Source organism: Merops nubicus, unplaced genomic scaffold, assembly GCF_000691845.1.
Source record: "Merops nubicus isolate BGI_N331 unplaced genomic scaffold, ASM69184v1 scaffold3614, whole genome shotgun sequence".
Taxonomy (NCBI): domain Eukaryota; kingdom Metazoa; phylum Chordata; class Aves; order Coraciiformes; family Meropidae; genus Merops; species Merops nubicus.
Genome location: NW_008603594.1, coordinates 1 through 21,004, shown reverse-complemented (window position 1 = coordinate 21,004; position 21,004 = coordinate 1). Strand labels below are relative to the sequence as shown.

At 36.4% G+C, this 21,004-nt stretch overlaps 1 protein-coding gene across 1 annotated transcript in view; it reads right to left on the bottom strand.

Annotated features, from left to right (window-relative positions):
• The window catches only part of TNFRSF19 (tumor necrosis factor receptor superfamily, member 19), a 43,621-nt gene extending 29,993 nt beyond the window's left edge, over nucleotides 1–13,628 (bottom strand). The window contains exons 1-3 of the mRNA XM_008938719.1: nucleotides 13,537–13,628; nucleotides 12,022–12,132; nucleotides 2,946–3,124 (exon numbers count right to left, since the gene is read on the bottom strand). Of these exons, the coding sequence (XP_008936967.1) occupies nucleotides 2,946–3,124; nucleotides 12,022–12,132; nucleotides 13,537–13,602 (356 nt within the window). The 5' untranslated portion in view covers nucleotides 13,603–13,628. The remainder of the gene's footprint in view (nucleotides 1–2,945; nucleotides 3,125–12,021; nucleotides 12,133–13,536) is intronic.
• Nucleotides 13,629–21,004: the final 7,376 nt, after the last annotated feature.

Sequence of the window (21,004 nt, the reverse complement as noted above, 5' to 3'; positions counted from 1 at the left end):
TTATAAAATAAAAAAGTGAAATGATTCATCTACATAAATCTCCTAAAAGAAAGAAGATATTACAAGTTAATTATCACCACTAACAGTGTAACAGACCAGACTGTCAGTGCCTTCTTGGTAAAATCCCCAAGATATCCTCTAGCTCAGAGAACAAAAATAACCCAAACAAAACCACTGAAACTGGTTCATTTATGTACTTGTATAGAAGGGTGCCCCTGCGCCCCCCCCTTTCCCCCCCAAGTTTCAACCTGCTGTGTGACGAAATCTTCAGAAAATAAGACTATTCTGATTGTTTTTTAGAACAGCAACAGCAAAACCTTAAAAATGGCATTTCAGAACTATATTTTAAAAATCAACAATCCCTCTCTGACTCTTCCTTCTCCTCTAGGCAAACTTTTCACGACCAAACAAAATCACAATGTGCATAGACTGAGTGCGAATTAAAAAAGTGTCCAGGAGTCCAAACCTACATTATCCAATCCTCCACTGTGTTTTCATATTCTCACTTAGATGTATATTTTAAAAATAATAGGTAACAAGCATTTCAAGGTACAAAAAAATGGATCATGCAAATAGAAGTGGCAGATGTTTTGCTAATAGCAACGGCAGGCCACAAACAGTAACAGGTGAACAATGAAACAAAACTCTAAAGCAAACCAAACAGCCAGCTGCTCATTCCTGAAGAAATCAATGCAAAAACATTACAAAAAATCCAAAAGGCTGTTGTACCCAAGGAGACATTTTATTCTCAATACCCTTCAACAACTTTCCTTTTGCGTTTATATTTGAAGAACTTACTGACTACAGTGATGGGCAGAAGCCTACACTCCTAGAGCAGGGAAAAAGAGCAGTACCAAATGAAAAACACAGAACAAGTGTTATAGTTGATATCTGTATGAGACTATGACATCCTTTAAAGAACTCAACCACAACTTGACCCTAGTCAGGTAGATTGGTTAGTCTGTCTTTCAGTCAGCCGTTAGTACTAAGCTAGACTCAATATCTGTGTTCTGCTCAAGATGAGTACATCAGTTGTGTTTTCTGTAGTGGTAGTGGCACATTAAATAAAAGGTACTAACTCTACTGATGCTAAATTAATAAAACTGCAAAAGCCATTAGTGTATGAAGTCTGTATCAGCTAAAGCAAACAGCTTTCCAACTGCTCAAGAAACTCATACTTTAACAATGTGAACAGAAACAGATGCAGGGGCTGTGAAACTGAAGGAGCCACTGGGATCACTGACTCTGAATGAAATGTGTTAATATTTGGTTTTAGCTGACGTGCTGTCTGTAGTGTTTTGAAGCTGAACAATGGGGAACGGCCTGCTGGAAAACCATGCAAAACAGAAATAAATATGACTGCTGAGGAGTAAAACATTAGCTAAACCATTTTATTTGGCTAGCTATATCCTCTACTCACTTAGGCACCATCTAAACTGATGGACAGGTATGAGTGGTGGTGTGCTCTACAGTTCTATTCTACGAAATACCCAGACCAGACGACCTGTGACTCCTCTACCCATGACTCCCTCCCTCTTGTTTCCAGCTTTGCTGCCAGTAAAAGCAGGTTGTGGCAACAGCTCTAACACATATTCAACACATGCATCTAGAATACATTCTAGACCAGAATACTAAAAGCATTCCCAGGTCCTCCAGTTTACATTTACCCTTAATTCATGTTTTATTCTGGTTTCTCTTTTGTTCTTCTCATCTTACAAAGTTTAGCTTATATTGTTTACATTGCAAGAAGAAAATCTCCCTGCTGACAGCCAAATAAGCCCTACAATACATATATATTAATATGCAATAAATAAACACACCATGTGGCTGCAGCCAGTATCAGAAGTGGTTGCAAGTAACAACTAACTCCCAGGGCTGCACCTTCTCATACTGTGTCTTAAACTAACAGAATTTACCAGAGTTTTGCTAACTTTAAAGGAAAAGGCATCACTTCTGACTTGAGAAGATTAACTGTAAGAGCTTCACCAGTCTTCAGTTATTTTATCGCTGGTATTAAAAAAAGAGTATACAAAATAAATAAAATGCCTGATAAATATATAGAAAAGAAACGTATGAACTTTTAAGCATCTCTCAAACATAACAGCCATAGTACTTTCAGGCTATATAACTGGAAATTGGTTCTCACAACCTCCTCCTATCAATTCAACTACCAATCCATAATTCAAAAAAAGCATCAGAAATGCCTTTTTACAAATTCATGGCAGGGATTTATAATAGTGGAACCTGGCCACAACATAAAGAATAGACTTTTGGAGATCTGAACACTCAGTACTACAAAGAAAGAAGACTAGCAACAGAGAACTGGGATGACTGGACAACAAACTAAGGGTTTGCAACAGCAGTTTCAGTCAATCTCCACGCTATTATAATTTGTTCCAACACAATTATTTCAGACTCATTTATGCTTCTCAGCCAGGATCATGCACTGTGATTTTCCAAATACCATAAAGGAATTTCAGGAGCATAAACCACAGCCACTGCTTTGGACTTAAAAATACATGGGTATGAGAATTTTTAGGCATTGACCTAAGGAAGGGGAAAAAAACTAAGCAAAGAATGGGATCATTCTTCAAAAAGGTAAACTGTGTATGTTTTCAAATACTTAATTTGTTAAAATAATGAAACAAGTCACCAGTAACACTCAATATTTTGAAGTATTTTGCTCAGTCACTGCATAGACAATAGTCTCCCAGATCAGGTAGGTATTTATCAAATCACTTTTACAGATGAGATAGTTAAGACTGTAATTCTGAAGTTATGTGCTCAGATCATCCAGTAAATGATCGGCAAGGCTAAGATTAGAACCTAGGACCTTCATACATACATAAAGGACATAAACACTTATCTGGAAAACATGACCAAGCAAACCTTAGCGCAAAGGACGTCTGAATTTTTTGCAGCCTCACCTTCAGAAATGGACTTACCCTGGTAAACAGTCTCCACATAGTGCATTGCTGGTGGCAGAACAGTTGGCCTTCTGAAACCGGTTAACTAAGGCACAATCCAGACAAGGCTTGCACTTCTGAAAGCCCCAGTCTTCCTTGAATCTGTTTGGCCTGCATGTCATGCACTGTGCATCCTCCCCGTATCCAAAGCCGCATTCCTGTAGGGATTAACAGGCAATACCAAGCTATTCAGTCACTGAAAGCGTGAACAAGAAGAGAATGCTGGGATAAAACGAAGACCTAGTGTAATTATTACTGAGAGTAAGTCTTTCTAGAGACAAAAGCCATCCTTTCAACAAGTTCAAATGTGTCTTCCACTGCTAATAATCTCCCTTACCTCTAGAAGTAATACTTAGTCATCCACTTTATTCATGAAACCACTGTGTATTTGAATGATAAAGGGCTTCAAGGACTCCCACAGTTTCATTATTACTAGCTTATGGCAGAATTATTGAGCTGTCTGTTTTTTAATTAGGTCAGTCATGTGAAAGTGCAGAAACTGGGACAAGTGAACTATAAAGGCACTTACTCAGTTACAAAAACAGCAAAAGAAGTACTTTGATATTAAGGTTCATAGCTAAGATGAACAAAGTTAATTGCCAAAGAGAGTGCGCTGATCTTCAAAGGCTTGGAATTTCTGATACCAAATGAAACAGAGCTGGTTAATGACCATCAGCTAGGCACCAAACATTGCTTAGCCACTAAGAATTTCAGAAACTCAATCTGTTCCAGTCCTAACAGTTCTTAAACTGCTGGAAAAGTTTAATAGCTCTGCAGATCACAGAGAGGCATGACAGTTCACTATACAAGGAATATTACTTGCTATTGTTGGTTATTTATCCCAAATTTAGCTGTTTAGTGAAATTATTTCCATTTATTTACAAAAGGACACCTAATACAACCGACAGGTTACAAAGAGAAACACTTCACCTAACAATATGTAATAGTTTGGAGACTGAATTCTGAAACTGAACTCATTAACAAGAACTATCAATATATTTTTATGTCACTTTTTTAAGGTTACTAAAAGTCGTGATACCCTTTTCTCATTTGAATATAATAATTATTTTTTTTTGCTGTACTTTGGAGTTCGATTTCATGCATTAGCAACACACTGCAAAATACAACAGGAATACAAGAAATCACTGGAAAGGACTTATTTGGAGAGGAGTAGGTGGGCAAGGCACACACAATATGGGGACCTCCTACTATAGTATGTGGTCTCAGTGGAAGAACAGGGCATCTTCCCTGTGGGAAAACTGCAGGAAGTCTTCAACTGGTGAAACTTAAAAGGAGGTTTCCACCAGTTTCTTCCTCAACATATGCATGTTAAATGTATAAAAATAACTTTTTTCCAAAGTCACTCACTTAAGCAAACTTGCTGCAGTCAAAAAAAAATCCTCCAAGGTTTTACATTGGGAAAGCATGTATGGAACAAGCTATGTGATGGGAGTTGGCCAACATGTATTTTATTGCCTTTAATTTCCAATTATAAAGTAACAATAAGCAACTTCAGATGCATTTTATTGGACATGTTAAAAATAAAATTGAAAATTTTATGTTAAGAATGTATTTATCATCCTCTGAAGAAGAGCAAGCACTCAAGCACACAGAAAATAGTTCTAATAAAGCAGCTACAAATGAACACTAAAACCAGAGTTCTTCCTCTATCTCTAGACCCAGAAATTTTTTTAAAAAGTTTTAATTCTTGTTTGGGTTTTGTTTGTTTGTTTGTTTTGTTAGCTGTTTTTTGTTTGTTCATTTTTTTTTAGCTGACATGTAGTTTTTTACTATTGCTATTACGCAGATTAAGGAGCAGACAGACAAATCACTGCAGTTAGTAACAAAAAAAAAAAACACCAACAAAAAAACCCCACAAACCAAAAGCACACTACAGTTTCATACACTGTACAGCACAGTCCTCTTGTGAGACACTGACCCTAATAAAGCTGGCAGGGAAAAGGGGATAAAAATATTTCTTCCTTTTTTTTTTTTTTTTTTTTTTTTAAAAATTTACTTCAGCCTTAGAACATTTTCTACCATTTCATTTCAAAACTACCAGTTTCTGCTAGGAATCAATGCCAAACAATGGATGTTCTAGCAGTTCTATCTTACGTCACCTAACTCTATACAGTTGTAAGACACAGCTACATGATTACCACTGGGTAATAACTTCTGCTAGGAGATTTTGCACTTCCTAAGTATAAATAAACTTTTTGTCTAATCTCATTATTTCTTAACACATTCTTTCTAAATACTTACTTGGCATTTAGATCATTCAAATAGTAGTGTTACAGGATATATCACATAGCTCAGTCAAACCATGTTTATTTGGATCTTTTGATAAATCACTTGGAATCAGTTCCTCCCAAGTCCTAGTAAACTCTCAAATATATGGCTTAAATTGACTTAATTATAAGTTTTCCTTCCCAGACTACCTTTGAAGTTTCTGATCAAAAACAAGCAAACACCAGGAAATAAAGTTAAAATTAAATGCCTTCAGCTCACTGGCCCAAACTACCAAAGCTTGAGTCAGTTGTTTCTAGCTCTGTCAGATTTGCATTGCTGTAGCTGGACCTACAGATGCATCTTAGTGGTCCTTTGTAACTTGGAATGGTTTACTTTAAAGCTATAAAAATGGTGGTTAAAATATAAAGAAACCTTCTGCCCAAGGAATTTACAATTTCCAGTCTTTTCAAAGATGGCTTCTAAGTCCCCACCAGGAATTCTGCAGATAGAATCCACAACAACTACAACTTCATGTATGTGCTTTTTATGTTCGCATAATGTTTGAGGCAGTTAACTGCCTGGCAGGTGCAAATAAATATTTAAGCTTGTAAACCAGGCAGAACTTCAAACAGATCTGCCTGTACTTATAATTAACCACATTCCCCAAACTAAAGGATATGATTTAGATGATGGATTCAAACCCTTTGAAAACTTGGACTTCGTAATTTAGCAGTCCAGCAAAGATGCAAACAATTGAGTGTTCATCTTTTACAGCACATGTGCAAAACTGATGTGCACCAGTTTTCTCAGTGCCCTGTTCACAAAGTTGTCAAATTATATGGCTGATGAGATCTGAATAGTTCCCAACTCCCCTCATCCCTTCCATCCTCCCACTCATATTTCTAGAAGATGGCTCATGTCCTGTGGCAGTTCACCTCCAACTGCAGAAAAGAGAAATAAAACTTGGAACCTCAATTAGCTAGATTTCAAAATAAGGTGGTTTTTTTTTGTGCCAGAAAGAAAAGAGAGCAGGTAAATATATGTTATATTTATTTCTCCTATCGTGAAGTGCAGTATGAAGAACACCTGGCCCACTCTTCCCTTTCTACTTCCCATTTTCAATGCTACCATCAATGGTACCAGGTAACATTAGTGAAAAATTTATCTCTACAATGATACACAGTACAAACCATGAAAACCCAAACAGTTACGTAGAAAACTGCATTAAAATTAACTTAAAAACAAAATCAAAACAAACCAACTCAAAGTTCAAATACATTTCTATTTTCTGGATATTTGTACAGCTTTCACTATCACAGTACTGTGATATCTCATTCTCTGTAATGTATGTGCCCCAGAACTACTTTCTTCAGAGCCTGGTTTCACTAAGGTATTAAGTGAGATGACTGGTCAAGGCCAACTAGGAATCTGTAGCAAACTAGTTAACTACACTCATAACTTAGTTTCAGGCTAAAAAAATTAAACACATACAATAATATGGGCACCTCTTGAAGCATTTCCTTGGCAGTGTTAGCATTTTCTTTCAGTATCTAGTACCCAAAGACCAATGCAGACAGAATGACCAAAAGTATAGCAGACTACAAAGGATAATGGAGTTAAGTGGTACGGTTTTTCCCTAAAAGTTGAATGTAATGCAAAAAGTAAATGAACAGTAAATTAGATTTTAAACAATTAAAATAACCTCAAATTTCATTTAAAAAAATACTTTCAGGTGTTATTAAGATGGTAATCTGCAAGTACATTTTAGAATTTGTTTCTAGCTCCAGTGATTATCCACAACCTATGTAAATCTCTAGACAGCATGGCACAGAGAAGCTCCACTTAGGCCACAATGATCACAAAAATATCTGGGCATTCTCAAGAAAAAGGCTTCCAGTCATTAAGACACTTTTAATTGTTATCAGGTCATGTAACAGGTTGCAGCACTACACTGGTGCTGAGAAATGAAGTTTTTAGTAATACCTTTGAGTATATGGCCTTGTTAAACAGCACACAGTTTTAGCTTCCAAAAGCAGTGTGGATCAGCCTCATCTAGAATCCAATAATCAGCTCCACCTCCCTGCAGAATTCTCCGAGCAGGACAGGCTGCAACAGTGTGCTGCAAACATGTCAGATTTAGCTGCTGTGGTGAACTGCAGATTCAGAACTAGTTACATGATACGAGGCTGGGGATTTTTGTTCCCTTTTTTTGTCTCTTGCTATAAAGGATGTCTGAAGTTGCTTTTCTACACAGACAGGAAGGTCAATCAACGTATCATAGGTTGCTTCTTTGCACCAGGTGTATGATGAAGAAAAAGGAGACCTGCTTCTTGCCTCAGAAAATGACTGAGCACTAGTTTGCAACTAAAACACTCACCATATAATCATAAACCAGCCCAGATTGCATAGAATCTTCATGGAACATTTGGTCCAGCTTTTCATGGGACAGAGAACTGAGATGAGATGATCTAGCGTCCTGTCCAACTGCATCCTAAAGACCTCAAGTGATGGGGACGCTACCACATTCTTGGGGAGTTTGTTCCAGTGAATGGTTCATTGTACATAAACAGTATTATTTACAGTTCTCTGCAAATAATTTCTTTCTTATACAGAGATTAAACCTCTCTCCTGGTATAACTTCTACCCATTGTGCCTGGTCTTGTCTATGTGGTGCCTTGTGAAAAGAGAACCTTCATCCTCGTTTCATTCTGTGGCCTCTGTCTGTCCTGTTCCACCAAAAACTTCCTGAGTTACCTTGTGCAAGCTGATTTCTTAGTGTCTCATGTATAAATTAAGAAAAGACAACAGTAATTCCTGAACTTAGAAAGGTATTATGAAAAGCTCACATAGCATTGCAAGAAAGGCCATATAAAAAGTTCAAGTAAATAGTTGTAAAAATAAGAATGGTTGCATGTGCATGTTGTCATGGAATACAGTTCCTATTTTTCTACAGTCAGTAGTAGAGAAATCTACAGATTTCCATTGTAACTAAGATGAAGCAGTTTCTCATACACCGGAGTGAGGCCAGGGCTCTGTAGTCCTTGACATTGGACCTGTCTGCTTCAGCTTACTCAGCAGCAGTTCTACCTGAACTGGGTTTCAAGGGAAGGAAATAGAGACATACATTTACACCAACCAGTCGCATGGTCCACTGCTGCACGATCCAACAGCTGGCCTTCTGTAGTCAATAATATAGGCTAAGGTTTTTTGTTACTAACATAAGAAAGAAACCTGTCAGTCTATTGCTTACAACACTTTTGGGGTGGGGGAAGGAACCAAACCTAAAAATCCACTTATGGCATTGTATTTTACTATATACTTACACATACAGTCATGCTCACACATACAGCAGTATATCCAGTTTTATCCCCAAGCATTAAATATTTGCTACGAAAGCAAGACACAAAAGCTGTTATTAAGAAACTGTTATTAAATTACAGCATAATTATATCATTGCTTTCTCACACTGAAAAAACCTAAGCAAACAAAACGCCCCCTGTGTGGCAAATTACTTCAAGTATATCATTTAAACTCTTTTCCCTTTGCATTCTGACCTTTGACTTAAAATACTTTGTTGCTTCAAGCTGTAGTTCAGCAAGACTACTTTCAACTGCATTTCATTAAGAGCCACCACATCACATTCTTCACTATGATTCACAGAAAATTGTACCTCTCTTTATGAAGGAAATTACACTTCCACTCACATTTGGATTTGAGCAAAATCTTTTTAGTTACTTCAGTTCTAGTGCAGTAGCAAAAAATAGTATTTGAAACCCTATTCACGTCTGGGAGAAGTATTTGCGGACACACTGAAATTAATCAAGCATTCATATTTTCAGAAAAACTAGTCCCAAAAATGAGGACTAAGAGGCTATAAACAAAAGTAGTTAAAGTAAAAACATAACTTGAGTAGTGTAGTATTGAAAACTATAACCTTCCTGTTTTAGTTTAGCATTTCATTATTAGTCACAGAAGTCATAATTGTTCTGGATGGAACAGACCTTCAAGACCATCAAGTCCCACCATTAACCCAGCACTTCCAGGTCATCACTAAACCATGTCCCTCAGCACCACATCTACACGTCCTTTAAGTACCTCCAGAGATGGTGACCCCACCACTTCCCTGGATAGCCTGTTCCAGGGCTTTACAACCCTTTCTGTGAATAATTTTTCCTTGTATCTAATCTAAACTTCCCCTTGCACAACTTGAGGCTCTTTCCTCTTCTCTTATCACTTGCTACATAAGAGAAGAGACTGACCCCCATCTCACAACAACCTACTTTCAAGCGGTTGTAGAGAGTAACCAGGTCTCCCCTGAGCCTTATTTTCTCCAGGCTAAACAACCCCAGTTCCGCAGGAGATCCTCACAAGACTTGTTCTCTAGATCCTTCACCATCTTTGTTGCCCTTCTCTGGACATACTCCAGCATTTCAATGTCCTTGATGAAGTTAGTGGCCCAAAAATGAACACAGCATTTGAGATGTGGCCTCACATGCATTGAGTACAGGGAGACGATCGCTTCCCTAGTCCTGCTGGTCACACCGTTTCTGTTAGAAGCCAAGATGTTGTTGGCCTTCTTGGCCACCTGGGCACACTGCTGGCTCATTCAGATAGCTGTCGACCAGAATCCCCAGGGCTGTTCTATTAAATTGAAAATGCAATGACTGAGGGCATTAGTTTTTATGCATTTGGTTTTTATTTGCCAACTCGGTAAGTATGCCACACCAATGCAGGTAATACTGCTTTAGTAGGGCTGCTGTTATAAGTGCCACATTTACAGGTGCCTTTATAAATTAAAACATGCCCTAGAACCTCTTCCGTCCTCAAATCTAAGGCCAATCGGAAAAAAAAAAAACAAAAAAAAAAAACCCAAACAAAACATCTGAACAAAACCACATCCATACTGTTAGTGATCTTCAAACTATTTCAACAGCACTGTTTGTATAACTAAACCTTAACTAATACTGCCTAACACAGACAGTAATCCTTACTAAAGTGTGAAACTAAATATTTCTGTTAACACACTGAACGCTAGCTACAGTGGGTGGAGGGATAGGGAAAAATGTGTCACTCAATTTGAGCAAATCTTTTCAAACCACCCACAAACCACAATACTTAACTTGTGATTTTTTTTCAGAGCTGAATATAGTAAGAAATACATAGCCATAAACGGAAAGCTTTTTTTCCCCAGTTGTTTCAACACAAATACACACCAGACTTAGTAATGTTTCATGTCTAAAAGCTTTCAAAAATAACATTGCAAATGCCCCTTGGATCTACATAACATAATTGCCTACAAAAGCAAGAGAGCCAGAAAATTAAAATTTCACTCCTCCTAAATAACACACTAAATTCTACCTTTATCATCCTTTTTACACTATTTGTAAGAGTACAAAACAGAGTTTTGTCCTTCTGTATGGAAAGGCACTGGGCAGGGCAGCTACTCCTCTCTCACTTTATGGCCCCACCTATCAGGTATTGATCAAACTGCATAGTTATGTCTGGGCCACAGTCCTACACTAACGATAGGCAGGATGCAGGTATAGTAGCTGGACACTGAACGAAGAGTCTTATGGATGACACTTGGCAAGTTTGTACACCCTTCATGATACCAGCTTGCCTGACCATCTTCATGCCTCTAGCATGTCACACCTGCTCTCCCAAACCATCCAGTCTCTCCATGACACATAACCCATTCTGTTATCTCTTTCACCTCCAGTGACTGAGTTAGTGAATCTCACCACAGCCTTCCCTCACATTTCAGCTCTATCTTCCTTCATTGCACTCTCTCCTTGATCATACAACAGAACCTACTTTCTCTGCTGAAAGCAACCAGGATCCCTCTCATGACTTGCATTCAGACTTCGATTTTTGGTGGAAATTTTGCCAAGTTAACTTTCTAGTTCTACTAAATCCTAGTCCATAACTTCAGTCGCCATTCATCTTTGTTGATTTATTTCTGTGCTCCTAAAAACCCTTTTAATTCCAAAACTTTCATGGGGATTTTCTTTTGGAAGAGATACAGTTGTTCTAAAAGAAAAAGCATTTACATAAGACTCACGATAACAATCTTTCCTTCTGCATGATATTAACAAGGACTTCTTCTGTGTTGTCTATATATTACCACATATTCTTCTGGCCTCAACCCCCACAGTTACTTAACACAGCATAAAGATATGGATTAGGTTTACAACTTAGTAAAAATGCTATAAAACAAGGAAATTGAGCCTCATTTGAATCTAGCTTCCCAAAACAAAGTGCTCCAACCACTGAGCTAGTGAAAACAGAACAATCACTCATCTCCCAGCTGCTCTACAGAAATCTCAGTTCTCACTTGAATCCTATTCTATATTTATATGTTTATTCCCTTATTTTTATTCTACATTGTTCTGTTAAGAAAAGTTACCGTATAGAAAATATTTAAACACTGTTTATGGTGGCAACTTCACCTAAAATTCAGAACTGATTCTGAAATTCAGCACTGTAAGAATCAAGTCCTCCCCCATCTCAGTGGTGTGTACCAATCACCAGTTTGAAATGAATGAATTTTTAATTAATTATTAACTTGAGAGCCCATACCCATATCCTCTAATGAAACTGCAATTAATAAAGTAGGCAGTATCATTTTCTGAGCTGAACATTTTATATAAAGAGAACCAGAAAACATGGTACTTGAAACAATATAAAAGGTTCAAATGCCAAAATAATAAAAAATTATAATAAAAAACCTATTTACACTTAAGTATAGATATCTGTTATAAAATAATACATAAGTAAATGCACCCACTGGAAACAAGGTAAATTCCAGACAGCATGATTTGCTTACCTTTGAGAGTTCCATTCCAGGTCCACATTGCTTGCAGGGGATACAGTTTCCAGTGTGGTCCCTAAATTCTTGCTCTCTGCAATCTCCAGTCTCACAAATTACCCCACTTATCTTAAAAAGTAAATTAAAAAAAAAAAAGAAAAAAGTAAACTCACCAAAATATAATTAATCTGTGATTAACATATAATTTATACGAACTCAAAATCTGAGAAATAAATCCATGTTTCTATCTTAAAAAAATAACTTTCTGCTTTATAAAATAACTTCAAATATGACAATGAAAATTAAACATCTAACTCCAAATACAGGTAAGTGGTGTGAATTTCAAAGGTCCTCAGTACTCAGTGACTTGCAATAATGTTACAATCATTAGAAGACCTGCTTGATGTTTAGCACCTGTGGAACATTAAAACACTTAATTGTTTGAACATGAATTTAATATTATGAAAAGTGCACATAAAAAGTAAAGCTACAATTTTCATGACTGTAAGCTATGTCATATCACATTAGACTGCCATGGTTCATTTACTTGTGATTTTTTCTTTTCCAAATTATGTTATTACAATTGAATAACTAAGCTAAAATCTGTTCTTTTAAACATAAATATTTACAGATTTTAAAAGGTCACTTAAAACTATTGGAAACTTCTAAAAGCCTCCAAACTTGTATGAATAGTATAATTCTAAACTTTACTATCACTTTATATTTAATGGGCCAAATAAAAGGCAATCCAATTTTTACCTTCAAAGGCATTTAAGTACATTATCTGACCAAATCAGAAACTAAGGTTATGAAAAACACCATAAGAAGTAATATCAGCCATGCAAAGTCTCCGTATAATCACTGGAATCCTACCCAGGAACATTAGCAAACCCTGTAAACTCCCTCAATAGAATTTTAAATAAAATGTCTACGTACAGACTGCCTTCACAGGAAGTGCTCTCCACAATTGCTACTAAATTCTGACTTTGTATATAAGACTTTTCAGAAAGACCAAAGCCTTCCTGATAGCTATGAAGCATTAATTACCCTCAGTTCTAGTGCTTGTCTCTGCAAGCCAGGGTTGAAGTACGCTTAGCAGGCAATGTAATTGTATGCTATGCCATGTTCTGTTGAAAACTGAATACTCCAAACTCCTCAGCTACGTATATAGCACACTGTACTAAGAGCCAGTCCCTGCAAATTGCCTAAATTTCCTGCCACCTCTCTGAAGTGAAGCAGTATCACCATCACAGCACTGTATTAATCTGCATTTCCTATCCTAGTCCAGTCCTTCCACGAAGAGGCTCACAAGGTAAAAATTTTAATTGTATGTAAGGAGCAAGAAATTATACAAATCAGTTGACCAAGCTCACTTTTTAATTGACAAAATGCACATGTAATCGTCTGTGTATATGTGTTTAAGTACTTTAGTGTTGGCAGTAATGTGCAAAAGAAAAGACACCATTCCTTTGTCCAATGTAATTTTTTCAAATTCATACCTGGAAATACAACCCGCATTAATTTTAAACTTACCAAATATGCTAGTAAAATTATGAGCATATTCAGTTTATCTTTTCCTTGAAATCCTTTAGCATCCATTTTTTACACTTAAACTTTTCTCTCTGAAAAACAACCAAACATTATATTTCACAATGTTGTTTGAACAGCAAAAGTCCTATGTCCATAATAGTTCATGTCATTCAACATGTCAAAATATTAGGTTAACGCCATTAAAATACTTCAGATGTTTTTCTGGAATCTAAACAACATGCTCTTTTTTAATTATCATGCTCTTTTTTAGAAGACAAGGCAATATACACAAAGTTTGTATAGCCTTCAATCTCAAAAGAAAAGACTGCTATCAGTCAAGATTAGAGAACATCAGCATTTGTAAATCTAACATCCTTAACACTTTTCTTGCTTGTTAGATGCCCAACTAAATACATGAGCAACAGACAAAAAATCAGTTTCTTCAAATGCGCCACCCATCACTCAAGCCATAGCTGATCATCACAATGTTCCTCCTGTGTTGTGGTGTGGAGCAGAATGGGCTTGCCTAGTGGCTGAGACAGCCTCTTTTACTTCATTCTGCAATGAACTGGTAACACAAAGAATCTGTTTCTACCACTTACTTGCAGGGTATCGACTTCTAAACGTGTTAATAGAATTGTTTATGATCTGGTAGGCAAAGACTATCATAGAAGACATTGCAAACAGAATAACCAAATCTCATCCTACCTCAGACAATTTTTACCATAACCTCAGAAGAATAATCCACAAAACTTTGCTTAGTTATTTTTTAAAAAGTGCTAACAAACAAATGATAGAAAAAAAAAAAAAAAAAGAGGAACTACTTAATGATAGCATGGAAAGGAAGTTCCAATGTTCCAATGGAGGACTTGAGTTTTTGGATTATTAAATCAATGCATGCACCTCCACAATCACTGAGAAGATTGTTATTGGCCCATAGAACATCTTCTCTCTGGTTACTTTCCTTTTGTTTATTTAAGTCTTTGTGTTAATTTCCAATTTTTTACTTTTTGGGTTTGTTAGTTCTGTGGAAATGCAAATGTAACTTTTAGTTCAGAAATCCAAATTATAAAGCAACAACAAGAAGAAATTAATAAACCAATCCAGCTTACATAACATGCGATTTAATTTTGATCCTGATTTGCATACCTTTTGTGACAGCAATACAATGTCTAGATGAAAGCTAGACAGGTAATATAATGCTTAAAATATTTCTGGCCTACTTCAGAGCTTAAGGACTGATGTTTAAGTACACCGTTTTAAAAGACAAAATAAGTAATTCTTGTCACTTAAGAGTAGAAGAGACTGACAAATGAAAGGATGGAACCCAAAATATAAGGCAAATAGTATAGAAGAGAATTGAGAAGAATTGCAAAATTCTTTACAGCAAGGAACTTTAACAAGCATAATACACCTGAAAAACTACATAATCACAATGAGCATAAACTATAACTAACACATGACTTCACAATTTACTGCATTAATACCCTAATTAGCAAATTCTAATCAATAAGAAGGAACTATACTACATGAGCACTATCAATATCCTTTAAAATAAATTCCATTTTGAAGTGTAAAATGAGTTAAAGTCTGCTAGGAAGAGCAGAACAGGCAAAGCAGTGCGTCAGGCAGCACTCTACGGGAAAGCCAAGATTACATTTTTATGGTTATTTCTCACTTAGTGATTGTAATGGTCTACAGGCCAATGACAATTATCAGATTATATGCATGTCAACATGTGTAAAAAAGAAGACATACCATCAAGTAATACAAATGCTAACAGATACAGTATTCAACATAGATTGCTATTTACTTCTGAAGTAAAAAAAAATAAGCAGAGAAACACAAAATGGGAAATCTCAGAAAGAATTCTGGAGGACCCAAATACAACAATTTGATGTGAAAAATACTGATGAATAAATGGAAAAATGGAAAAGGAGAGTCAGCAAATTTTAAAAGTTATTAAGTGCACAAAGTTGGTATGAAAAACTGACAGCACTAATGCTGAAAAAAAACTTAGGTATATAAGAACAAGTTTTCCAGTAATAGGAAAGACCAAACAGGAGACAGAGAGAGTAAAAAGACTGTTAACGGAATGCGGAAGTTTCAAGAAATGCTTCTACTCTATGTTTGGAAAAAACCAAGATGGATAAAAACCACACATTGTATAATACATCTTCAAGCCGAATAGCAACTAAAGATCTGTTAAGTAAAAACAGATTAGAAAAAAGACAAATTGTGAGACTTTGCATCTCTGTACTCTTGAAAAAGTATCAAGAAACTTGCTGCTGTTCAATTTTTATACAGTTTGGAATGCTACAGAAAATCAAGAGTGGTAATATTTTTAAAAAATCTTTTTGTAACAAGTAAGACTAGTAATACAATAAACTTCTATACACCGTATTACAGAAGGGCAGTCCTGCAAAACAACCCTGACTTCACTTGATTCAGAGAAGACAACACAATAAAGCTAAAAGTCTAAAATCTTTTCAGTGACAGAAACTGATTTATTAATTCAAAGAACCATGCTGAAATGAAAGGCATTTGGGAGAAAAATCCCCATTGACTTCTAGATATCATATAATGGTATTCAGTGGAGAAAATTAAAGACTTTATATTTTCTTAATTGCTATAGGAGGCAAAACTTTACAAAAGTGTGCAAGTGAATTAAAGTTGTAAATGTAACCAAGTTGCTTACAAGTGATTATTCCAAGTTGTATGAATTTAGTCATTATACTCCTTAATAATAACATTGTTAAAGAAATAAAACATAGCACAGTTATGAAGTAATTATGACCATTTATACAATACTATCAAAATTTTTAAAAAAAGGATTCTTTAAAAGCTTAAAAGTATGTTTCATCATAAATTTTAAGATTTACTTTTGCTTCTGAAAATAGATGTTTGATATAAAAAAAGTATTCAATGTTGTAATAATTGTATATTTTTATGTCAAATTTCATGCAGTATTATCAATACAAACTATTGGTGAGCGGTTCTAACCCTAGTGAACTAAAATATGGAGCTGTGGCACAATCTAAACGGTGTGTATTTTTTCTCAGCAGGTCACCTTAAGTATGGAAAAATAAAGCAAATTAAGAACAGCCTAATTAACTGGCCAGCAGATTCAATACTTGCCATATTATCACAGTAAAACTATATTAGCTTTATGTAATGAAGCCACATTGATCCTATATATTTTTTCCAATATGCAACAATCTGAGATTTAATATTGTAAAACAATGTATTAAAATCAATATCGAAGCAAAGCTCATGACATATTTTTATGTTTGCAATATTCTGGAGTCACAACTGGATTAAAAAACCGAATGTAGCACAGAATAACAAACAGTATTAAAAATGCTGCTGGTTATGCTGACAACTCAGTTTTGGAGTTGTCTTATCTGGTATAAGATGACCTTCTTACAGCACATATCTCAAAAGACTTTTAGAACATAGCACACAGAGAAGCATGTTGTACTAGAACACATTGTGTTGACTTCAGTGGGAAAAATTTTATTGCATCCACTAAATATTTTCTATTTAAAAGAAAATCTACTGCCTTTATAACACTCCCGCCAAATCCAACACCTTCAAACATGAGGAGTTCCAAAACACAGATTAAATTTCCAAAATCAAGTGTTTTTAGAACTGGCATCAAACTATCATGGACTTACCCAACTCATCCACACACTTCACTAAGCTTCAAATTTCTTGACTGATCATTATGTGTACAATGCAATCTCATAAATTTAGGTTTACGATATTACATAAGCTATCTTCTAGATAATTTATTCCTCCTAATCATCAAATCTTCCAACATAAGCTTGCAGGTCTATGGGCCTTAAACTTCAGTGCACTTGAGCAGCATCAAAACATGTTCAAGTTGTTTCAGTAGACATGTATGACTGCCTGTGGTATTGTATCCTGCAATCGTTGTGTTTATTGTCCCATTTCCTACCGAAAACCCTCAAAGACTATATACTGACCGTAACAGAGGAGAAAGAAATTAACTGGCGTGCAACAAAAAAACACTGAGTATAACCAAAAATAAAGTTTCTTTTCATGACATTTTGACTAAAATAATGCAAACGGTTAAAGAACATTAACAATTCATTGTATTGAAAGCAAGTCCTGAAGGAGACTAACAGTGCCAGCCACGTGTTTCCTGTTTCTGTCACCATTTTGGTTCAAAGCCCTGTTTAAAAAGCAGACACTGCAGCACTTAATAATAGGTTGCCATTGGGCAAATTTGTTCTCTTTTGATATCAAGTGGCATTACACTGATGTCTGTTGGACATAAGCCATTCACCTCATATGCATTCAAGTAAAAAGTAACTATAAGAAGTGTTTGCCTCTGAAATATGTGCAACCACACAGAAGTTCAAAATAGTTCTGTTTCAGATACTGATACTTCCAGTGCTGAGTCCAGTTATCCTCAATTTTATTAAATGAAAGAAAACCGGACACAGATTTTTTTGAGGTCAGTAAATCATTCCAAATGCATCTTTTTAGGTTAACAGTATTACGGTTCACCAAAATACTCAGGGAAAAGCAGTAATCATTGGCAATGTACTGAACTCAAGATACAGAACTTCCATTAAGAAATGCAGTTGTGTGGTTGTAAGGCTCTGTGGGGCCTAATACACATATGTATAAGGAGTGCAATATCAAACAATAAATCAGGAACAAGTAATAAATATATCTTGTGGAAATAAGAACTTCCAGAGTCCCAGAATCCACTCTCCTCCAAAATTTACTCCTATGTTTATTTGGTTGCTTGAGCAATAGTCATCATCCTATTTCAAAGTCCATCTGTCAGAAAAATATTTCTTCTTTCCATCCCAAGAATAAAGTCCTACCATGAAAGACACATCACCTCAAGACTTCAGGCAGCATAACTCAACTATGGCCTACTACCAGGTTTCTCAGACATGTAAGGATCGAAACTTTGAAGTCGAGATCACCCATCTTCTAAGAGAAACTTCAGAAGGAGCGAAGGGTCCCAACTTCAAATTCACTTAACTTTCCTGTATCTTTTACATTTACCATATTTGACTTGACATTCATACTTGACAACCACTTTGCCTTTTCTCTGTAACACTGGCAATAAGCAGTCTGAGAAGTTCTGGGCAAGAGGTGGATGAAAACATAATCATCTTATCTTGTCAGCAGAGGTCTCTGGTATCCAACAAATAGGATCTCATCTTGTTTCTAACTTCCCTGTTTCCCACCTGCAGCTGTCAACTGCATGCAATAAAATGACAAGGAGTGGCAGATGGCTTTAGCAGAGTCAGTGCCCCACGGGCAAGAAACAAGAGAAGGGGAAAGTACTTATGCTGCTGCAATGATAAAGACAAAGGGAACAAGTTAGGGACACGAACTTCCACTACAGAGCCACACATTGTTATTCTGCCTCATGATTCTAGAACACCTTCCCTTTATGCTCTGCCCACAACCCTTGTGCTCTTTCCCCTGGTCAAGCAAATGAGGTTTAGCCTGACCATAGTTGCTCCAACTGCTCTGAGAAGTACCATGTGTAGGGGGAAAAAAAGAAAATACTGTTAGCTAGGTAGCATTCATCACGTTAAACATCGTGCTGAGTAAATCCGCATTTTTCAGAAGCTGCCATACATGAAATTGCACAAATATAGCAGCTATAAATTTATTTCTAGTTTTGTGAAAACAGAGATAGCAGATTAAAGTTGACACATGGCTGGAAATACAAAACATTTATATCTCTTTTAGGGGCTTAGGAAAGACAGAAAGGAGGTTTACACATAGCCAGGAAATATTTCTGCTCCTTCCAAGCCCCATATGCTTTGAGTTACATTAGCTGAAGTACTTGACTTTACAGAAGTAATGGTGACAATAATGTAACACCTCACAGAAGCATCTCTACAGTGTCTTCACTACCAATATACAGCATTTACAGAATACATTATATCCCAGTATCTCAAAAATGGTATAATCAGCAATACTTGAGAATGAGCTACAGAATTCATCCCTGGTTTTGCTACTTAGAAAGCATGTTCCAATTCCATGCTGGTAAAATTATGTAAAATAGTTTAAAATCCATGTTCTTCAACATACCAAGACTGCCACTCATTAGAAATTGTAGTAAAGTATTGCAACAAAGGTGCAACGTGTTGATATTTTTCCTATACTTCAGCTAAGCTTTTCACAGGATCAGAACCTATGATTTTCACAAGAGCACCTAATCCCACTGAAGTTGATGAGATTACTCATACAAATGATGAGTATATCTGTGCTTCAACATCAAAACCGTGTAAAAAATGTTGTTACTTCTGTTTAATCTCACTCATTTTCCAGGAGACACTAGTTTACTAGATGAAACCCCAGCAGAGAGTTGCATTTGTACTTAGATATGCAAATAAGTAATAGAATACAATGAGAACGCCAACATTATATTCATATTTCAATTACACCAAAGTATACTAATAGTTATTTTTCAAAGTAACTTTTAAGAATCCTAAACTATAAAGCATTGGTGTGGTTACAGTAACTATTGAAATGATGCCGTGCCAATTTATTACACTTATCCAACCACCCTTTAGCAGTTTTGGATGGCAGACAACGTCTTAAAAAGCACAGACATCAGTTACTTTCATTCTCAGCATTCCCTCTGATTAGAATTGTAACTGCAAGCTGTGGAAACTGAGAAATAGTAATTTATTGCCTCTTTTAAACGACAATTTAAATGACTTATTACTGAACTAATAAAGAAATGTATTTAAAAAAAAAAAAAACAACCATCAGACCCTCAGCTTACATAGTAAAAGCTTCCAGGTAACATACCTAACTAGTTTTACGTGTGATGGTAAAGGTGTGCTTCAAGGAGATTATGCAGCAGTTAACAAACCTACCTAGAGATCGAATCAACACGCTCATACTAAAGGCTACTGGACCCCTTTGTTAATCTGATAAAAGCACTCATTTTAAGGAGTTGTAAGTACAAAGGTAGTAAATAAGTATTAAAGTTATTGAAGTATCAAGATTTTTCATTAATTAAAAAAAAAAAAGCTTTCAGTCCAAGGTCAGATTAGTGGAGACAGAAATCAGGAAAGGAAGTCGTACAATCAAAGGCTTGTCAACATAATCATAATTGTGGCTTTTCAACCTCTTACCAGCCAAGAGAAGAAGTACTATAGCTCCTGCCCCCTCGACTCCAGCTCCAAAACTGTTTGAGGCAAAGAGCAGCTCATTTACTCAGTAGAGGCGAGAAGAGCTTGCGAACGATAAAGCCCAGCTTTCGAGAGCTTTTTGTTCGCCGCTCTGCGGAGCGTGGAGGAGTCACTCGAGGGACGTCGAGATCCGCAAACCCCAGCAACATCAGCTGCGACCCTTGCAGCGCGGTGCCCTCCACAGCCACCGTGGGACGCCCCGGGGCGGAGGGGCCGGCGAGGCAGCGGCAGAGCCGGAGCCATCTCGGGGAGGGGAGCGGGCCCGG